Below are 19,991 nucleotides of genomic sequence, written 5' to 3'. Positions count from 1 at the left end.
AGAGGCACTAGGAGCTGAGAGTGAGAACGTGGACTGTTGGAGGACTGAGGAGTACAAGTATTATCAGACACCAGGAGGAAGGTCCTATGGTGAGGATAAAGAAGGTGTTTGGAGGAGGCCATGGGGAAGTAGCCCAGGGAGTTGTAGCGGTCGCACAGCTGTTCCAGGGGGCACTCTAGACAGCTGCAATCCACAGGGCCCTGGGCTGGAATCTGGAGTAGAGGACAGGCCCGGATTCCCCCCAGATCCTCCCAACTCCTGGTCAGACACAGGAGGAGTTGGCCTGGACTGTGGGTTCACGAAAACGGCCAAGCTGAGGGCTGCTGTGAAGCTCCAAGGTGAGCAAATCCGCCAATAAGCGCAAGACCCACCAAGGTAGAGGAGGAACTTTGTCACAACACATATAGTTGGTACTTTATCTGTCAGTCACTGGTTTGGACTCTATTCTGTTTGCACATTATAAATGTGATTGAATCATGGTTCCTGGCACCTAAGTTACCATTAATTTTTAGAGACAAGGTAGATGAGGTAATATCTTCTACTGAACTAGCTTCTGTTGATGGACGGTATAAGCTTTCGAGCTACACAGAGGTTTTCCTCAGGTCTGGGGAAGGAAACGGAGTGTCTGACAAACATTATTTTTTTAGTTCTATGATCAGTTCCTCTCAAGATGAGTGTCCATTTCTAGTGTCTAAATCAGGAAAGCCTGATTAAAGGATGAGAAAACCTGCTTTTTGATAGACTCAGGGATCTCAATCTATTTAGCTTAACAAAGAGGAGGTTAAGAGGTGACTTGATTACAGTATACAAGTACCTACATATGGAACCAATATTAGATAATAGACTGTTTGGGCTAGCAGAGAAAGGGATCACACTAGCCAGTGGCTGGAAGTTGAAGCCAGAAAAATTCAGACAGGAAGTAAGGCATGAATTACCCTCACCGTTAAAAATTTACCATGGGTTGTGGTCAATATTCCATCACTGAAATCAAGATTGGCTATGTTTTGTAAAAGATCTGCTCTAGGAATTTTTGCAGGGAAGGTCTATGGCCTGTGTTAGACTGGAGGCTGGACTAGATCACAGTGGTCCCTTGTGGCCTTGGAATCTGTGAATAAAATTGGAGGGGCTGGGGTCATTTGGGCCTCTAACAAGGAAAACTCTAGACCAGAGAACAGGCTGAGCTATTCATTTTCTATAGGAACCAGTGGATGGGCATAGTTAGAACGTGCAGTACAAAGCCTCTTCCTCATGCGGTTTGCGCGGGTTAGGGTAGGGCAGCATTAATTTATAAGTTATGCTAATAGTGGTTTTCGTTATGTAATGACAGGTGTGCACCGTGGTAAAGGGCACAGAAATGATGCTAACTAATAGTAACTCTAGCTGCTAAACTCTTCCCAGGTTGTTGTATTCGGAGGAGGTGAGAGTCGGCAGGTCCTGGAGGCGATGGTTACCCAGGGGTACAGGAGGTGGATTGAAATTTGAGAAGGCAGACTCTCCAGAAGACCGTGTTGCTTGCCGTGCTGCAACTTTCTCCTTGGTGCAGCGTAGGCCTGGGAGAGCCCAGGCGTGGGGATGGGCATGATAAAGCGGCTAGGCTTGGGAAATGCTGTCTCAGGACAGGAAAAGAGAGAAGCCACTTTCTTCACGAGGCTTTTATCACCTCAGCTGGGAGGCGCAGTTGCTCCCATGATGATGGCGAAATAAAACAAAGGACCCTAGGGAGGTTAATTGCAAGGGAAGGAAATAACAGCAGATTCAGCTTGAATAATACAGTGAATGTGCAGAAAGCCCAAATACTGAATGGAAGGAAGAACCAGTGTGCTGGGATTGACTGGCCCAGCAGGAGAGCGGGGAGCAGAGTGACACAGCTAGTGAGCAGCCCCGTGATCACACTCCTGTAAACCTCTCCTTCCTCACATGCATACACCCGGCTAGCGGTGCCATGGTGAAACTGAGGCCATGTCTACCCAGGATCATTGAGTTAAGCCATATTAACTACAGGTGTGAATTCAAAGTGCTTTAAACTTCTGTGTGGGTGCTGTCCTTCAGAGGTAAAGTGATCTTAGTTCCCTTTAGTTTCAGAAGCAAATTAAGGCAGCCTTACTTGGGAATGAGTGTTCATGTGGGGGCTTAATTCATTTTAAGTTGATTCCATTCAAACTAAATGGAAAGATAAAAATACATCTGCAACTAGGGTCCTTTTTTTATTTTTTCAGAAGGACAAACTTAAAAAATGATGAGAATTAGTTAGGGGAACTGGGTGGGCTGAAGACTTAAGGATCTGACTGTGAAGGAGGCTTAGCATTACTTTAGGTTAAAGTTGCAGAAACTATCAGGAGCCTGGATTGTAAAGAAAGGGGAGAAACCTCCTAGAGAAGGGTTGCAGACCAAACTAGATGAGCAAGGATCTCAAACAGGTTATTAAGAGAGAGTCTTCAAGGAGTGGCAGAAGGGAGGGATCAGCAAGGAAAGCTGCCTCTTGGAGGTCAGGAAGTGTAGGGATAAAGTGAGAACTGCCAACAGCCAAGCAGAGTTGGACCCTGCAAAGGAAATTAAAACCAATAGTAAAAGATGCTTTAGCCATATGGGCCCACTGAGGAGATTAAAGATAATCTAGGCATGGCCCAACACCTAAATTGATACTTTGCTCCAGTTTTTAATGAGGGTGATAGGAAATTTGGGGTCAGTGGCAGGGTGGCTAATTGAAACAAGGATATGGAAGTAAAAATTACCACATCCTAAGTGGAAGCCACACTCAGACACCTTAATGCGACCAAATTGGGGGGGGGGGGTGGGCAGTTAATCTCTGTGCAAGAATATTAGAGGAATTGGCACATACAATTGCAAGCAAAGCCCTGGCAGGACTAGTATAGAGCCCTGCAGCGGGACTGGGGTCCCATAGGACCTGCTGCCATAATAGCAGGTGCAGGATTAAACGTAGTTCTGCACAGGGCTTTGATTGCAAGCCCAGCAGTCAGGATTTCTAATGAATCTGTGAACTCAGGGTTGTACCCTGTGACTTGAGAATTGCATATATGGTACATGTATTTAAGAAAGGGGGAGGGGGGAAGCTACAGGCCCGTTAGGTAGATCCCAGTTGTATGCCAGGTCTTAGGACAAATTTGGCAAGAGAGTAATTAAAGGCATAGAGGTAAACGGTGACTGGGATAAAATACAGCACGGCTTTATAAAATGTAGATTTTGCCAGCAGCCAGACCAAGCTGATCTGTCTTTGGGAAGATAACTGGTTCTTTAGAGAAAGGAAGTGAAGTAGGTGTAATCTACCTGGATGTCAGTACAGCATTTGATACAGTTCTACATGAGAAATTATCAGTTAAATTGGAGAAGATGGGGATTAATATGAGAACTGAAAGGTGGCTAAGGAACTGGTTAAAGGGGCGTCTACAAGGGGTCACACTGAAAGGTGACCTGTCAGGCTGGAGGGAGGTTACTAGTGGAGTTCCTCAGGGATCGGTCTTGGGACCAGTCTTCATTAAGGTTTTCGTTATTGATCTTGGCACAAAATTTTGCAGATGCACAAAGTTGGGAGGTGTTTCCAATATGGAGAAGATCGAGAATATCTGACTGTGGCAGGGCGCGGCTGGGGAGCCTCAATTAGCTCCTGCCACCTGAGCCCCAGTCATGGGGAATGGACTGGGGCTGGGTAAATAGCTGAGGTTTGCCTAATCACTGACTGCACCTGCCAGCCTCAGTAGGCAGGAGCTATAAGGGTGGGAGGAAGGGAGTGAAATGGCGGTGGGGAGAGAGACCAGGAGGGAAGGGAGGCTCAAGGAGAGATAGGAGCCTGCTACTCTGTTGCTGACCACGCCTGTGTTAGGTCAAGCCACTGTAAATTGCCTGTATGTAGTAGGAAACTGGTGGTGGGAAATGGACAAATAAAGATCACAGATGTTGCACCAGCTTGGAGTGTCCCTGAGTCAGTGAGGAGAGGGCCAAGGGGCTGGATATGCAGGGACGTGCTGTGCACCCCATTACACATACAAGAAGATTTGGATGACCCTGAAAACAGGAGTAATAGAAGTGGGATAAATTTAATGGTGCAAAGTGCAAGGTCATGCATAGAGGGACTAAGAACGAGAGTTTTTTGCCCTGGGGATTTACCAGTTCAAAGTAATGGTGGAAAAAGACCTGGTGTATTGGTCGATCACAGGATGACTGAGCTGCCAATGCAGTATGGCCATGAAAAAGGCTAATTCCTCACCCAGTGCATCCCAGGATTACATTTCCAGCAGAGAAGAGAGAGAGAGAAAAAGAGAGAAGTGTTATGACTATTGTACAAGGCACGGCATCTGGAATACTGTCTGCAGTTCTAGTGTCCCATCTTTAAGAGAGAGGAATTCAAACTGGAACTCGTACAGAGAAGGGCTGCGAGGATGATAAGAGGAATGGAGAGCCTGTCTTATGAGATGAGACTTAGGGGGCTTGGCTTGTGTAGCCTGACCAAAGGAAGGCTAAGAGGAGATATGATTGCTCTCTGTAAATACACCAGGGAGGCTGTGACGTTCCCCTCTGGTGTTATCTGGACAGGTGATCTGCTAGGTCACCCCAATCCTTGACTCTGGGAGCCAGCCTTACCCTGCTCTGCTGTGAGAACCCCCACTCCTGGGCTGTTCACTCACGGCCTCTGGCATGTAAGCTGCTTCCAGCTACTTGCAGCTGAATGACACGAGCCAATATCTCTGGTTCCAGACACAACCGTAGGAACCTCCACCTTGCAGTGTCCAGTTATGTCTGTTGGACGCCACAAGCTTATATGAGTTTGTCATTTTAACAAAGAAATTGATATGCACCAGGCTTGTTCTCCCAAGGGGAGCCTCCAACACACTTCAAGCCAAACACACTGTTTCGGGTAGTATAAACAACCAGATTTATTAACTATAAAGATAGATTTTAAGTGATTATAAATCAAAGAATCACAAGTCAGAGTGATTACCAAAATAAAATAAAATATAAGCACGCAGTCTAAATTCTCAACCCTATTAGACTGGGCAGCAACTAGATTAAGCAGTTTTTCTCACCCCACTGGATATTGCAGTCCTTAATGTACAGGTTTGTTCCTTAAACCTGGACCAATCTCCTATATTGGAGTCTTCATAGACTCATAGAATATTAGGGTTGGAAGGGACCTCAGGAGGTCATCTAGTCCAACCCCCTGCTCAAAGCAGGACCGATCCCCAACTAAATCATCCCAGCCAGGGCTTTGTCAAGCATGACCTTGAAAAGCTAAGGAAGGAGATTCCACCACCTCTGTAGGTAACCAATTCCAGTGCTTCACCACCCTCCTAGTGAAAAAGTTTTTCCTAACATCCAACCTAAACCTCCCCCACTGCAACTTGAAACCATTACTCCTTGTCCTGTCATCTGGTACCACTGAGAACAGTCTAGAGCCATCCCCTTTGGAACCCCCTTTCAGGTAGTTGAAAGCAGCTATCAAATCCCCCCTCATTCTTCTCTTCTGCAGACTAAACAATCCCAGTTCCCTCAGCCTCTCCTCATAAGTCATGTGTTCCAGTCCCCTAATAATTTTTGTTACCCTCCACTGGTTTCTTTCCAATTTTTCCACATCCTTCTTGTAGTGTGGGGCCCAAAACTGGACACAGTACTCCAGATGAGGCCTCACCAATGTCGAATAGAGGGGAATGATCACGTCCCTCAATCTGCCCCTACTTATACAGGCCAAAGTGTCGTTAGCCTTCTTAACAACAAAAGCACACTGTTGACCCCCAGATCCTTTTCTGCCGAACTGCTGCCGAGCCATTCAGTCCCTGGTCTGTAGCGGTGCATGGGATTCTTCCGTCCTAAGTGCAGGACTCCGCACTTGTCCTTGTTGACCCTCACCAGATTTCCTTTTGCCCAATTCTCTAATTTGTCTAGGTCCCTTTGTATCCTATCCCTACCCTCCATCGTACCTACCTCTCCTCCCAGTTTAGTGTCATCTGCAGACTTGCTGAGGGTGCAGTCCACGCCATCCTCCAGATCATTAATGAAGATATTGAACAAAACCGGCCCCAGGACCGACCCTTGGGGCACTCTGCTTGATACCGGCTTCCAACTAGACATGGAGCCATTGATCACTACCCGTTGAGCCCAACGATCTACCCAGCTTTCTATCCACCTTATAGTCCATTCATCCAGCCCATACTTCTTTAACTTGCTGGGAAGAATACTGTGGGAGACCGTGTCAAAAGCTTTGCTAAAGTCAAGGAATAACATGTCCACTGCTTTCCCCTCATCCACAGAGCCAGTTATCTCATCATAGAAGGCAATGAGATTAGTCAGGCATGACTTGCCCTTGGTGAATCCTTGCTGACTGTTCCTGATCACTTTCCTCTCCTCTCAGTGCTTCAGAATTGATTCCCTGAGGACCTGCTCCATGATTTTTTCCAGGGACCGAGGTGAGGCTGACTGGCCTGTAGTTCCCCAGATCCTCCTCCTTCCCTTTTTTAAAAATGGGCACTACATTAGCCTTTTTCCAGTCATCTGGGATCTCCCCCAATTGTCAGGAGCTTTCAAAGATAATGGCCAATGGCTCTGCAATCACATCTGTCAACTCCTTTAGCACTCTCGGATGCAGCGCATCCGGCCCCATGGACTTATGCTCATCCAGCTTTTCTAAATAAATTCTACTGCTCTCCTTTCTTCCCTGTGTCAGGATCCTGAACTCGACCATCTCATGGTCACTGCCTCCCAGGTTCCCATCCACTTTTGCTTCCCCTACTAATTCTTCCCAGTTTGTGAGCAGCAGGTCAAGAAGAGCTCTGCCCCTAGTTGGTTGCTCCAGCACTTGCACCAGGAAATTGTCCCCTACACTTTCCAAAAACTTCTTAGTTTGTCTGTGCACCGCTGTATTGCTCTCCCAGCAGATATTGGGGTGATTGAAGTCCCCCATGAGAAGGGCCTACGATCTAGTAACTTTCGTTAGTTGCCTGAAGAAAGCCTCGTCCACCTCCTCCCCCTGGTCTGGTGGTCTATAGCAGACTCCCACCACGACATCACCCTTGTTTCTCACGCTTCTAAACTTAATCCAGAGACACTGAGGTTTTTCTGCAGTTTCATACCGGAGCTCTGAACAGTCATACTGCTCCCTTACATACAATGCAACTCCCCCACCTTTTCTCCCCTGCCTGTCTTTCCTGAACAGTTTATATCCATCCATGACAGTACTCCAGTCATGTGAGTTATCCCACCAAGTCTCTGTTATTCCAATCACATCCTAATTCCTTGACTGTGCCAGGACTTCCAGTTCTCCCTGCTTGTTTCCCAGGCTTCTTGCATTTGCGTAGAGGCACTTAAAATTACTCACTGATCGTCCTGCTTTCTCAGTATGAGGCAGGAGTCCTCCCCTCTTGCGCTCTCCTGCTCATATTTCCTCCCAGTATCCTACATCCGCACTTACCTCAGAGCTTTGGTCTCCTTCCCCTGGTGAACGTAGTTTAAAGCCCTCCTCACTAGATTAGCCAGCCTGCTTGCGAAGATGCTCTTCCCTGTCTTCATTAGGTGGAGCCCGTCTCTGCCTAGCACTCCTCCTTCTTGGAACACCATCCCATGGTCAAAGAATCCAAAACCTTCTCTCCAACACCATCTGCGTAGCCATTTGTTGACTTCCACAATTTGACGGTCTCTACCTGGGCCTTTTCTTTCCACAGGGAGGATGGACGAGAACACCATTTGTGCCTCAAGCTCCTTTATCCTTCTTCCCAGAGCCACATAGTCTGCAGTGATCCACTCAAGGTTGTTTGCAGCATAGGTCTTGGTCTCTTGCAGCATAGGTGGGGGCAGGAGAAGGGCCCAGTATGTGTCCACTCAGTCTGTTTTATACTCTCAGTCCATGAGTCAAGTTGCAGTGGGGGAGGTTTAGATTGGATATTAGGAAAAACTTTTTCACTAAGAGGGTGGTGAAACACTGGAATGCGTTACCTAGGGAGGTGGTAGAATCTCCTTCCTTAGAGGTTTTTAAGGTCAGGCTTGACAAAGCCCTGGCTGGGATGATTTAACTGGGAATTGGTCCTGCTTTGAGCAGGGGGTTGGACTAGATGACCTTCTGGGGTCCCTTCCAACCCTGATATTCTATGATTCTATGATTCTATGTGCTTGGAAAACACAAGTCCAGGCATGTCCGGGGGCCATTGCTGAGTCTCCAGGCAAGGTTGAGCAATTCCCCTGGTGTAGCCTCATGCAGGTGGGTCATGGAATTGTAGCTCCCTTGGTGGACAATGGCTGTTGATGGGCTGTTTCACACCCAGCCCGGGCACTGGTGACTTTCCTTGCTGTTGCTTCTGGGGAGCGAATATCTGGCTGATTCCCCAACTTCCAGCATGTTTTAGTGACCACCATACAACACAATTCTCATAACTTCATACGCATCAACGATACACATCTATGGACAGAGAAATGACTTTCAGAAGATCATAACCTTTTCCCGACCCCTTACAAGGCCTGCTTTATATGTAAGATCTTGATTTTATGAAAATGAGGAATATGGGGGCTACAGTACGCTCCCCCAACATATAGAATGTCACGGAGGGAGAGGTGCCATTTTAAGTTATGGGGTGATGTTGTCACAAGACGAAATGGGTATAAACTGGCCATTGAAAAGTTTAGGGTTAAAATTAGACCAAGGTTTCTAACCACCTGAGGAGAGAAATTCTGGAGCAGCCTCCCAAGGGGAGCAGTGGGGGTAAAAAGCCGAATTGGCTTCAAGACTTGAGCTTGTTAGGTTTCTGAAGGGGATGGAATGAAAAGTTGGCTGCAATGGCATGTGCTCCATCTATGACTCTGATTAGCAAATATCTCCAATAGCCAGAGATGGGACACTAGATGGAGAGGGCTCAGAGGTTACTACAGAGAATTCTTTCCCACGTGTCTAGCTGGTGGGTCTTGCCCACATGCTCAGGGGCCTCACTACCATATTTTGGGTCAGGAAGGAACTTTCTTCCAGGTCAGACTGGCAGAGACCTCCCCTTTACCACTCTGCAGCACAAGGCATGGGTCACTTGCTGGTTTGAATTAGAGTACATGGGAGGTTCTCTGTAACCTAAATTCTTGATTTAGTCCTAAGTGGAACACAGGATCTGGTCCTAGAGATGCATATAGCTGGACCGCTTGCTAATAGTGACCATAATATAATAAATTTTAACATCCCTGTGATGGGGAAAACACCACAGCAGCCCGCCCTGGTATCATTTAATTTCAGAAAGGGGAACTACACCAAAATGAGGAAGTTAGTTAAACAGAAATTAAAAGGTACAGCGACAAAAGTGAAATCCCTGCAAGCTGCATGGAAACTTTTTAGACAACATAATAGAGGCTTAATTTAAATGTATACCCCAAATTAAAAAACATAGAGAACCAAAAAAGTGCCACTGTGGCTAAACAACAAAGTAAAAGAAGCAGTGAGAGACAAAAAGGCATCCTTTGAAAAGTGGAAGTTAAATCCTACTGAGGAAAATGGAAAGGAGCATAAACTCTGGCAAGTGAAGTGTAAAAATATAATTAGGAAGGCCGAAAAGGAATTTGAAGAACATCTAGCCAACGACTCAAAGTAATAGCAAATTTTTTTTTTACGTACATTAGAAACAGGAAGCCTGCTAAACAACCAGTGGGGACACCGGATGATTGAGATGCTAAAGGAGCACTCAAGGGTGATAAGGCCATTGTGGAGAAACTAAATGAATTCTTTGCATCAATCTTCTCAGCTGAGGAAGAGGGAGATTCCCAAACCTGAGCCATTCTTTTTAAGTGACAAATCTGAGGAACTGTCCCAGATTGAGGTGTCATTAGAAGAGGTTTTGGAACAAATTGATAAACTAAACAATAATAAGTCACCAGGACCAGATGATGATACTCACCCAAGAGTTTTGAAGGAACTCAGATCTGAAATTGCAGAATTACTAACTGTGGTCTGTAACCTATCATTTAAACCAGCTTCTGTACCAGCTGACTGGAGGACAGCTAATGTGACACCAATTTTTAAAAGGGGCTCCAGAGGTGATCCTGGTAATTGCAGGCCAGTTAGCCTGACTTCAGTACCGGGTGCACTGGTTGAAACTCTAGTAAAGAACAAAATTGTCAGACACATAGGTGAACGTAATTTGTTGAAGAGTCCACATGGTTTTTTTAAAGGGAAATCATGCCTCACCAATCTACTGGAATTCCTTGTGAGTGGCAACAAGCATGTGGACAAGGGAGATCCAGTAAATATAGTGGCTGGTTTCAGAGTGGCAGCTGTGTTAGTCTGTATCAGCAAAAACAATGAGGAGTCCTTGTGGCACCTTAGAGACTAACAAATTTATTTGGGCATAAGCTTTCATGGGCTATAACCCACTGCATCAGATGCATGGAGTGAAAAATACAGTAGGCCGGTATAAATATACAGCACATAAAAGATGGGAGTTGCCGTACCTCGCTGGGGGTCAGTGCTAATGAGGCCAATTCATTCAGGATGGATGTGGCCCATTCCCAACAGTTGACAAGAAGGGCTGAATATCAACAGAGGGAAAATTACTTTTTGTAGTGACCTAGCCACTCCCAGTCTTTATTCAGGGCTAATTTGATGGTGTCAAGTTTGCAAATTAATTCCAGTTCTGCAGTTTCTCGTTGAAGTCTGTTTTTTGAAGTTTTTTTGTTGAAGAATGGCCACTGTTAAGTCTCTTATTGAGTGTCCAGGGAGATTGAAGTGCTCTCCGACTGGTTTTTGAACATTACAGTTTGTGGTGTGTGATTTGTGTCCATTTATTCTTTTGCATAGAGACTGTCCGATTTGGCCAATGTACATGGCAGAGGGGCATTGCTGGCACATGATGGCATATATCACATTGGTAGATGTGCAGGTGAACGAGCCCCTGATGGCGTGGCTGATGTGGTTAGGTCCTATGATGGTGTCCCTTGAATAGATATGCAGACAGAGTTGGCAACGGGCTTTGTTACAGGGACAATCCCTCACTCTCACAGACCTTGGGAGACAGGCCTGTCCTTGCTTACAGACAGCCCCCCAACCTGAAGCAAATACTCATCAGCAACTACACACCACACAACAGAAACACTAACCCAGGAACCAATCTTTGCAACAATCCCATTGCCATCTCTCTCTGCATATCTATTCAGTGCCCAAATAAATTGGTTAGTCTCTAAGGTGCCACAAGGACTCCACGTTCTTTTAGTGAATATAGTGTATTTAGATTTTCAGAAAGCCTTTGTCAACGTCCCTCACCAAAGGCTCTTTAAGCAAAGTAAGCTGTCATGGGATAAGAGGGAAGGTCCTCTCATGGATTGTTAACTGGTTAAAAGATAGGAAACAAAGGGTAGGAATAAATGATCAGTTTTCAGAATGGAGAGAGGTAAATAGTGGTGTCCCCCAGGGTTCTGTACTGGACCCAGTGCTATTCAACATATTCATAAATTATCTGAAAAAAGGGCAAAAAGCGAGGTAGCAACATTTGCAAATGATACAAAGCTACTTAAGCTAGTTAAGTCCAAAGCAGACTGCACAGAGCTACAAAGGGATCTCACAAAACTGGGTGACTGGGCAACAAAATGGCAGATGAAATTCAATGTTTATAAATACAAGGTAATACACATTGGAAAACATAATCTTAACTATACATATAAAATGATGGGGTCTAAATTAGCTCAAGAAAGAGATCTTGGAGTCATTGTGGATAGTTCTCAGAAAACATCCACTCAATGTGCAGCGGCAGTCGAAAAAGCGAACAGAAATTTGGGAATCATTAAGACAGGGATCGATAATAAGACAGAAAATATCATCTTGGCTCTATAGAAATCCATGGAATGCCAACATCTTGAATACTGCATACACATGTGGTCGCCCCATCTCAAAAAAGATATATTGGAATTGGAAAATGTTCAGAGAAGGGGCAACAAAAATGATTAGGGGTCTGGAACGGCTGCCGTATAAGGAGAGATTAATAAGACTGGGACTGTTCAGCATGGAAAAGAGACGAATAAGGGGGGGATATGATAGGGGTCTATAAAATCATGACTGGTGTGGAGAAAGTAAATAAGGAAGTGTTATTTACTCCTTCTCATAACACAAGAACTAGGGGACACCCCATGATGTTAATAGGCAGCAGGTTTAAAACCAACAAAGGAAGCATTTTTTCACACAACGCACAGTCAACCTGTGTGGAACTCTTTGCCAGAGGATATTGTGAAGGCCAAGACTATAACAGGGTTCAAAAAAGAACTAGATAAATTCATGGAGGACAGGCCCATCAATGGCCATTAGCCAGGATGGGCAGGGATGGTGTCCCTAGCCTCTGTTTGCCAGAAGCTGGGAATGGGCAACAGGGGATGGATCACTTGATGATTCCCTGTTCTGTTCATTCCCTCTGGGGCACCTGGCGTTGGCCACTATCGGAAGACCGGATACTGGGCTAGATGGACCTTTGGTCTGACCCAGAATCGCCGTTCTTATGTAACCTGAAGTCTTTAAATCAAGATTTGAGGGCTTCAGTGTCTCAGCCAGAGGTGCGGGGTCTATCACAGGAGTGAGTGGGTGAGGTTCTGTGGCATGCAATGTGCAGGAGGTCAGACTAGATCATGATGGTTCCTTCTGGCCTTAAAGTCTCAGTCTAAGTACTGCACTTTAAATTCATGCTATTAGCTAACTTGGTTTAACTTTGCATGTCAATAAGCCCTCAGACTGTCCGGTCTTGGGAGGGTTTGTTCTGTAAATGCCCAGCCCACCCAAGGGTGCTGTAATAAAAAATAGGGCATTTAGAAAGACGATTGCAGTTTTGTGCGGCATATGCAGAGTTCTTGCATCATGGAGCAAGGATGCGATAGTCCCTGTCTAGGGTTATGTTGACACAGCAAAAAGAGTTGTGTGTTAAATCAGGTTAGTTAATCCACTTTAGCTAACTCAGGTTAAAATAGAGAAGACATGGCAGCTTGGCTTTTAACGTGCGCCAGCTGCTTGAATTCAACCACTGGCTCCCCACCAGGCTTTAACTCGAGCTGCAAACCCTCATTAAAGCCATGTTGACATGTCTTTGCTACTATTTTAACCTGAGGTAGCTAACCTAGGTTAACTAATCGGATTTAAGAACACACCTTTTTTGCAGTGTAGATACCTTGTGTGGCTCAGAAGATGCCACGCGGAAATACATCAGTATTATCTATTCCTTAATATCTCATTGGCTCCACCTGCCAGTGATCAGACTCGGATCTGTCCACCGCGCCCCACGAGTCTCAGTTTCTCCATTCTTCACCTGGGGCAATATCAGGCAACTCTTTCTCATTCCTGGGGGTGGTGCAGGGTCTGTTCATTTACTCCTCCGGCTCAGCCTGCAGTTAAGGGTTGGCCTCACCAAGGCAACGTGGGCTTGCTAGCTAGTCCTACAGCTCCATTTGCTGGGGCCTGGATGGTGAAGGTGATGGATCGTCTGAGTGCCTGGGGTTTGGGTGAGAGGGAGCTGGTTTGGGCTTCATCTGGGTGAGACTGGGGTGGTGATTCTAGGACATCCCTCTTTTTGCCTGCCCTTTGTTACTCAGATTAGCCCTCCGGGTCCTGTTGAGTGCCCTGAAAGCAGTTCATACCAGCTGTGCTTGCTGTAAAGTTGCTGATCACCACTGTTGCATTTGGGGCTCCCCCACAGTGATCCAGGTGTTTCACCTTAAGGCTGGGCATGGCCTTTGTGGTGCTGTGCCCGCAGAGCACTCTGCAGCTCGTGCAGAATGCTTGGCAAAGCCTCTGACTGGGAGCATGACACTGCTCTGCGATCTGCACTGGCTCCAAAGTCACTTTTAGAGGTCGTGAAAGGTGATGGATTCAACCTATAAACCTTTCATGATTTTGGCCTTTGTTGCTGCAGTAATGCATGGGAATCAGTGAGGTGTCAGCCAACCAGTGCCCTGGTTTAGTTAGGAAAAGGCCGCTGGCAAGATGCCAGTGAAGGACCCTTGGTTCTGGAATTCACTTCTGCCCTTGGCCTAGTCTTCCAGAACTGTTTCAAGGCTCCTCTCTTTTCCTGGGCTGTTGGAGTGGGTGACTTGGGAAGGGAAGGTTATTAGTTAGCCCTGATGGGTTGGGAGGATTTTGCCATTGATGTTGAAGTGTCCTGATAGTAGATAAGACATCTAAGCTGTACCTTAACTCAGATTAAAAGAGCAGCGACGACAAGGCCACTCGGGTCTGAACTCCGGTTAGTAGCTTGAATTCAGCCCCAGGCTCCTCACTGCTCTTCTAACCTGAGTTAGCTAGCTTAAGTTCACATCATCGCCTCGTTCTGCAGGGAAGATGCACTCAGCATTTTCTAGTTCTGGGAGCACGAGGCTGGGTGCCAGACCCCTGGGATCTGATTCCAGCTCTGATACTGACTTGCTGTTTGGCTTTGGGAAAATCACTGTCCCTTCCATGCCTCGGTTTCCCTGTTTGTAAAATACTGGCAGTACTTCCCTGCCTTGCAGGAGACATCTGAAGTTGCAAAGTCAACACAGTCATGGTGTTGAGACCTTGTTTCCAAAAAGTCTCTGACGTCTGGAACACACTGGCTTCCCTTCCAGTGCTTCCTGTGAACGGGGTGGATGCTCCTGGCTCTCTCTCCAAGCGTTTCGCTGCATGCATCCCAGGTCTCTCACTTTCTAACTGAGGCGGCTGGAAGGACAAAAGACAACCCTTTCCGAGGGCTCTTAGGTGGCTCCTTCTTTCCCAGGTTGTGCACGTCCACAGACCGTGCACTTGGACATGGTAATTCTGTACCCTGCAGTGCCCCTCTCCCTGTTCTGATCTCTGCCCATTTCTCTTTCCATAGTGCTCAGTATTGGTGAGGGTGGCTTCTGGGAAGGAACCGTGAAAGGACGGACCGGTTGGTTCCCAGCAGAATGCGTTGAGGAAGTGCAGATGCGACAGTATGATCCACGGCAAGGTAAGCTTCCCTGCTCGGGTAGGGCAACTGTCTCAGATACTGGGCTGAGTGCTTCCTCTGCAAGGCAGCCACGTCCAGCCCCCATCAATTCAGACTGGTTGATGTCCACTTACACAAAAGTCTCAGGCTGCCCATCTTCTGCCCTGGGTGCCCAGCCCAGAAACTGAAACCCACAAAATAGCAGAAGTTACAGTCGAGTCAGTTTGTCACTGATTCTCTTGCTGCTCCCAGTCCAGAGTTCCCACCTTCAGTACTTTCAGTGTCGTGACCTATGTGCTTGCCGCCCTGTGGGAGCATTATTTAGTCATACAGGGCAACGGCTTCAAATCCTACCACTGATTTTTGGGTGCCAAATTTGAGATGGTTCAGAGGCTGTAGTGCTTTGAGCAGTGGCTGTTGGTGTGGTACGGCCTGGGGCTCCTGTCCCTTTAATCAGGTCTCAGCTTATGCTTGTGCAGGAAGCCAACTCCCATGTGCAGGAAGCCATGTTCCTCCCATGTGCATCTCGTGCTTTCCTCACACCGTTTGAACACAAGACGCACTGAAGGCAAAGCGGCTGAGTGACATGGAGCTGGTTTGCTTCCCCTGCCAAGTGCCTTCTACAGTGCCATGTGCAGACACTGGCTTAGTGAGCAGTTGCTCACCTCAGGAAGCTCTGGCCTCCTGGAACAGCACCTAGCACGGCACGAGTGGCTAGCAAGGGGCCAGTCCATCTGGTGCTTTCCATACATCTGAAAAAAGACACAAGTTACACCTGATCCTCCAAAGAAGCTCCATGTGTGGGCAGGGCCTTCTGGGAAGGAGGTGTGGTCATGGCAGAACCCTTCCAACAGCTGTGTAAAACAGGCAGCTTGCTGACTCTGTGCAGAGGGCCCTGGCAGGCGCTGGCGTGGAGTCCTCGAGTGCCCATGGACTGCACTGTTGATGAACATCCTGCAAGGCTCGTATGGCGCACCAGCTCTGCTAGAGTTCAGACTGAGAAGGCCTTTCTGTTCAAAGTGACCTTTTCTGGGTCACTCTTCTAATTGTGCTAAAATGCACACACTTACTGAGATTGCCTTGGAATGTGGTATGCCTCATGGGGGCATGGGTTAGGGGGAGTGATCCAAATTTGGGGTCACTTGAGCGAGGAGTTCCTGAGGTGCAGCTCCCCGCACCAGTTCTGGAGATTGACAGATTGTACCAGTGTTTTTTACACAAACCAGTGGCTCAAACTGTGGCTCTCATTTTCCCCCGTTTGATATCAGTTGCCTGACTTTGGTCCCAGCTAGTGCAAGATTCCCACAGCCTCTTGGGGGAAACAAAGTAGAAACATTATTAAAGGAAGAGTTTAGCTCTCTGTGTTAGCACATGCTAAACACTCCCACACCAGACTGCAACGCATGCGTGCAGAAAGACTAGCCAAGAGTTTCAGGCCAGCCAGCTTTTACGTGACCTGAGTGGCTTAGGAGCATGCTGTGGCTGGACTTAAGCTACTGTTGGGCACTGCAAGTTCAAACCCAACCTTGGCAGAAAATGTAACGTGGACCTGTTGCTATACGCTGCCTCTAGCAAATGGTGGGGGGTGTAGTCTGAGTAGAGCGGAAATCCAGGAGGTGCTGAAACTATTCTAATGACGTGAATTTTTGTGGGGAGGGGGATAAATGGGGTTGCGTGGGCAGAGGGACGCTGGAGGAGTGATATGGGGCTGGGTTGCAGGAAGCATGGGGGGGATCATGTCAGGCCCACATTCTCCCCTAATGTGTGTGTGTGTGTGTGATGAGGACTGGGAGGCCTGCCCCATGGGACCTCTGTTCCTGTTGCCATGTGTTACTGGGACCCTTCCCTGCCCCCTCTTGTCAGCTGGGGATTCCTGCCCATCGAGGCTGTCTAAGCCCCTCTTCCTGCCCCAGAAGGGTGAAGGCTGACACTCTGAGGGGTTGGAGCCCCTCTCCATGGGAGCCCTGCTTCTTTGTGTGGGAGGTTCACCGAGCACACTGAGACGGAGCTGAGAATGGGCATGCTTGGGACATTGCACCAGCTAGCAAGTGCCCTCACTGGGGTGGGGGCGTGAGATGAATGGAGCAGTTTGCGTGCCTCAGAACCATAGTTTCAGGCTGTCTTCATCTCCAGGGGCTCTCCTGGCTCAGCTAGGAGCAGGCCACTTCGCTCTGACTCTGGTATACTGCAGCTGTAAGGATGTGAACATCCTTTCCCTGTTCTTCCTCAAATGTCCCATCTTAGGACTGTCCCGTGCCGCACACCTGAGCAGAGCAAAGCGGTTGCTGATTCATTTCGTGCAGTAGCTCACGGGAGCGTCAGCTCCACTTGAGTTCAGGTTGAGAAACTCTGAATGTTCAAAGGTCGACTTTTGGAAGTGCGGTAAAATCTGTATGTCTGCTCCCCTTGCCTTGGCGTTTTCTGTGCCTCATGGCAGTGCGGGTAGGGTTAGTGAGCCAAATCTGGGTTCGTTTGAGCCAAGGATTCCTGACATGCATGCTTCCAAAAACACCGTTTCACAAAACCCACAGATTCTGCCTGGCTGTGTGTGTGTCTTGTTTTTTGCACAGGTGGGGCTCAAACCAAGGCTCTGAGCATCCCCCAGTTGCTTGATATTTATCCCAATTAGTGCATGGCATCCACAGACCCACTGGGGAAGTGTCAAAGGATGACACTTTAAGAGGGAAGAGGCCAGTGCACCTGTGGTAAGCTGACCTCAGTTGGCCTTAAAAGGGGGTCAGGAGGTGAGAGCTGCCTGGGAGTAAGAGATTATTCTATGATTCTACGATTAGCAGGTGAGAGCTGCTGGAGATCGGAAGAGGTCCCTGAAGGAAGCTGTAGCTGTTGCCTGGGGGAAAGCTGAAGGCCGGAGAGCAGCAAGAGGGGTTTGCCAACTGATCTCTCAGGGCTAGAGAGGGCTGAAGGCAGGGCAACAGTGGAGGGACTTAGCCACTGATGTCTCCATGCTGGAGAGCTAGAGCCAGAGGGCTGGAAAGGGGGCGAGCTGGGGAAGGGAGGGTCCTGGTGCAAATGAGCTCCCAGTAGAGAGGCTCCTCTTGCTGAGAAGAGCAGGGTTGCACTCCAGCCGGAAGGGCTGGGGTGGTATGGAGAAGGCCAAAGGGGAGCCTTTGAAATGTGAGGTATTAGATAACACTTTCATTGGAACAGCCTCCCTTGATCCCGCCCCCTTTAATCATAGAATCATGGACTATCAGGGTTGGAAGGGACCTCAGGAGGTCATCTAGTCCAACCCTCATTAGGTATTGTAGCACCTGTGGGATACAAATTCAGTGAGTGAATTTGTATCCCACTCTCTCACTTTAGCTGGAGAGAGTCTTAGAAGGGAAAGCCCCTGGTTTGACAGTCCCTCAGATGGTGCTAATTGTCCTTGTGGGGAACAGAGATGCTAGCTGAGATGGGTGGAGCTGCTGCTGCTGTAAAAGTCCAAACCCATTTTTTCTGCGGGGGAGGTTGGGATTCATCTGGGGTGGTGATGTCATGTGGGTCCCTTTCAGTGGGACAGGAAGCTGCTCAGGACATTCCTCGGAGACAGTCCAGGGCCCCACGAGGTTTTGGTGGTGGTGAGGACATCCATGATGGTGGAGCTTGCATCAGTACTCTCCATCTGTTCTTCCAAGTTTTTCTAGGTGTTCTTTTCCCCATAGTCCTTTTTGTTCTTTTAAGACCCCAAAAGGGAGTGATAGGTGGAATGGCCCCTTCCCTCATTAGTTTGTCTTCCATTTAGGCCCAATATCCAACACACTAATTCTGGTTTAATTCATTTCTGATCCCATGTCTTGTTCTGTTTTTACCAAGCATGAGTTCAATACAATCCTTGAATTCTGTCAACATGAACTAATTTAGTTTGTCTGGTTGTCTTGCACCAGTTTATAACACTTTTTATTGAAAATAACTTGACCTGCTTTCCATGCTAAACTCTGAAGCAGGCCAAAGTTAGAGACTAATTGTCACAACAACACAGCAGGGGGAATCAGTTCTGAATCAGTTTGGTGGGAGGGATAGCTCAGTGGTTTGAGCATTGGCCTGCTAAACCCAGGGTTGTGAGTTCAAACCTTGAGGGGGCCATTTAGGGATCTGGGGCAAAAATTGGGGACTGGTCCTGCTTTGAGCAGGGGGTTGGACTAGATGACCTCCTGAGGTCCCTTCCAACTCTGATATTCTATGATTCTAATACCTTGGACTGTGTGAAGCTCTTAAGGAGCCCTGAGAAGGGGGAACTGATGCAGGGCTGCTGTAGAGGCACCACAGGCCACAAGGGGGCACTCTGGAGGCAGCATACCCAGTTACGATTTTTGGGCTGTGCTGGCTCCGCTGTATGGTTGAGCACGACTTTCTGTTTAAAGGATGCCTCTCCTAGGTTCTCTAAACTCCACATGCTTACACAGAGTGGCCTGAAAGGTTCTGTGATTCGTGGGAGGGTGAATGGGCCAAATTTGGGTTCATCTGAGCAAATAGTTCCCGAGATATAGATCCCTGGGGGAAAAACAGTATTTTACAAAATCAGCAGGTTCTGACAACTTCTTTGCATAGATCTGAGGATCAAGCCCTGGCCCGGATTTGTCCATCACTTAGCCCTTGCCTCAGCTAGTGCACGGCACCCACTGTCCCTTTGAGGAAGCAACACAAAGTTATTAAAGGAAGAGTTCAGCTCTCTAGAATGGGGTTTGCAATCAGTTGTGTGCTGAGACTGAAAGTAGCATGCACAGCAAGATGACGAAGGGGATTGGCAGACATAATACCTGTGGTCATTGAACCTACGCTGTACCCATGCAATCAATGTAAATTCAAACCCTACCCGGGGCAGAAATTGTGAGAATGAACTGTCGACAGGTTGCTCCTGTCCACCTCTTTCCAGGGTTCTGTACTTTTGGGGAATGTGCCCTGCTGACTAGCATGGCTAACGTCCAGGGGCTCTTTTCTGAAAGGTAATAAATCTCACATGCTGCACAGCTATGTGAGAACAATTTCTGGTCATGCTGCTATTTTCTACCTGCTGATTTATTACAGCACAGAGTCACAGCATCGTATATTCTCAGGCCAGCAAGGATCCTTGTGATTAATCTAGTCTGACTATGGTATAATACA

The 19,991-nt window shown here is 47.5% G+C and overlaps 1 protein-coding gene across 10 annotated transcripts in view; it reads left to right on the top strand.

The window, feature by feature from the left end:
• SHANK3 (SH3 and multiple ankyrin repeat domains 3) overlaps positions 1–19,991 on the top strand; it is a 772,487-nt gene that overhangs the window by 541,747 nt on the left and 210,749 nt on the right. For all 10 annotated transcript variants that reach the window (XM_073329053.1, XM_073329054.1, XM_073329055.1 and 7 more), the window contains one exon: positions 14,793–14,906. In XM_073329053.1, coding sequence (XP_073185154.1) covers positions 14,793–14,906 — 114 coding nt within the window. The remainder of the gene's footprint in view (positions 1–14,792; positions 14,907–19,991) is intronic.

This window comes from Lepidochelys kempii, chromosome 1 (genome assembly GCF_965140265.1).
Source record: "Lepidochelys kempii isolate rLepKem1 chromosome 1, rLepKem1.hap2, whole genome shotgun sequence".
NCBI classification, from domain to species: Eukaryota; Metazoa; Chordata; order Testudines; family Cheloniidae; genus Lepidochelys; species Lepidochelys kempii.
The sequence above is the reverse complement of the archived record's forward strand: the minus strand, read 5'-3'. Positions and strand labels throughout refer to the sequence as shown.